This window comes from Zalophus californianus, chromosome 2 (assembly GCF_009762305.2).
Source record: "Zalophus californianus isolate mZalCal1 chromosome 2, mZalCal1.pri.v2, whole genome shotgun sequence".
Taxonomy (NCBI): Eukaryota; Metazoa; Chordata; class Mammalia; order Carnivora; family Otariidae; genus Zalophus; species Zalophus californianus.
In genome coordinates, this window is record NC_045596.1 from 54,664,804 (window position 1) to 54,666,900 (window position 2,097).

At 36.2% G+C, this 2,097-nt stretch overlaps 1 protein-coding gene across 1 annotated transcript; it reads left to right on the plus strand.

The window, feature by feature from the left end:
* The first annotated feature begins 1,151 nt into the window (after positions 1-1,151).
* On the plus strand, positions 1,152-1,320 carry LOC113925081 (60S ribosomal protein L39). The gene has a single exon (XM_027599595.1). It carries the CDS (start codon positions 1,165-1,167, stop codon positions 1,318-1,320), a length of 156 nt encoding a protein of 51 aa, XP_027455396.1. The 5' UTR covers positions 1,152-1,164.
* Positions 1,321-2,097: the final 777 nt, after the last annotated feature.

The window sequence follows — 2,097 nt, forward strand, 5'->3', positions numbered from 1 at the left end:
ACTTACAATCTTTTGGTAATTACCATGAAGCAGCATAAAATGATGTTAAATATAAAATATAAAGTGAATAAGGCAGAATACAAAGTAGTTTGGTATTATTGTTAAAGGAGGTCATGGAGAGGAAGTGACTGTGGGTTGACCCTGGAGCAAAGTGAGGATTCAGAGGCTCCTTACCCCTCCCCCATCCTTGGACCCTACCCTCTGCCCATGGTTCCCACAGTCGGAGCCATATTCAAGGTCGCAGACTTGAGAGAACAATGTGTTGAGACCTTCTGGACAGAATATGTGGCTGAATCCGGTTGATGCCTCTACATGACTTGTTAAGATTCTGGTCCCTGGTGTAGAGATCTACTCTGGACCAGGTGCCTAAGACAAGCCTCATGTGTAAGTTCCCTAGCTTCTTAAAACTGTCACCTGCCCATATGGAGTGGTTTGCCTCTTCCTTCTGTCGTTCTGTGTCCTCTGTGTATAGGGTTCAGTTTGCGAATCAACAATTATGATTACAAACCAAGTAAAATTATATGTATGTTTAGAAGAAAACTAGAAGAGAATATGAAAAAGTGAAAATTGATATAATGGTCAGTGTCACTTTTTTAAAGCTTTTAATTCCTTCCCATTATTTTATTTTTTCAAATATTTATTTATTTTATAGAGCAGAGAGAGAGAGAGAGCACATGCATGCATGCACGCAAGTGAGTGTGGGGGGTGGAAGGGCAGAGGGAGAGGGAGAGAAATCCTCAAGTGGACTCCTGGTTTGGGCAATCCCATCACCCAAGACTCTGACCTGAGCCAAAATAAAGAGCCGGTGGTAGTCCAACCATCTGAGCCACCCAGGTACCCCTCTTTCCCATTATTATAACATTACTTACAAGGTAACATTCTTTGAAAATGAAGGACTGTTTAAAATTTTTTTTGGCCTATTCATTTATAGTCACTTTTAACACTTCAGGTGAAAATTTTAAAGTGAATCTCCTTTAAAAGTAAGTATAAAATACATATTATGCACTTTCCTATCCAGTTTTCAAATAGAAAACATTTAACAAAAGGAAGGTTGGGAAAGCCACAAAGGATAAAATAGAAAAATACCTCAATGTTTAAAAGGCACTTAGGAAGCTTTCTCTTTTTCGCCGCCATCCTGCTCTGCGTGGCTGACTGCTTCTTGCCATGTCTTCTCACAAGACTTTCAGAATCAAGCGATTCCTGGCCAAGAAACAAAAGCAGAATCGTCCCATTCCCCAGTGGATTCGGATGAAAACTGGTAATAAAATCAGGTACAACTCCAAGAGGAGGCACTGGAGAAGAACCAAGCTGGGTCTATAAGGCATCACACATCATGAGATGACACACTTAATTGGCACCCATATTTAATTACGCTGCATGAAGATCATGTGTCCTATCATTCTGTAAACATCCTTCCTACCTGGCCATGGACTTGTCTTACCATGGAAATGATTTTTCTCTGTGACTATGCCTCTGCACCAGTAGGTTGGTTCAGTAATAAATGTGAGACCTTTCGGCTCTAAAAAAATAAATAAATAAAATAAATAAATAAATAAAAGGCACTTAGGAAAGGAAATATTTTGGTTTTTAAACATAATAAGCCATTTTAGAAGACACTGTTCTGTGTAAAAATTTTTATTTACAATACCAAGAAAACTAGTTTAAGAGGTAATCCTGGAATACATGCAATTCATACTTTGAAAAGTAGTATTTATAGATTTTATTAATATATATGTGTATATCCATTGTTGATAATTCATATTTTAAACTATTTTTATAAAAATTGTCTAATAAAAACAAATATTAGTCAAATTCTCTATTTTTACCTGAGAATACTTTAAAAAAATTTTTTTGCTAATGTGCATATCATTGTGTTTCTATGGATATATATAATTCTTTTAAGCTCCATAATTGTATATATTTAAAAGTGTTTATATCTGTGTCCATGTCCCTGTATGTACCTAGCTGATCCATTAGCACTATAACTTTTTCTAACTCAGCCTGTATACTAGGACAGTTTTTTGAAAGAGTTTCACTAAAGTTTGGAACAAATGCACTCTAGATTTTTTTCCCAAAGGTATTCTAATTTTAGAAGCC

Coding starts and splice junctions, on each gene's coding strand:
- LOC113925081 (XM_027599595.1), top strand. CDS start 1,165: ATGTCTTCTCACAAGACTTTCAGAATCAAGCGATTCCTGGCCAAGAAA.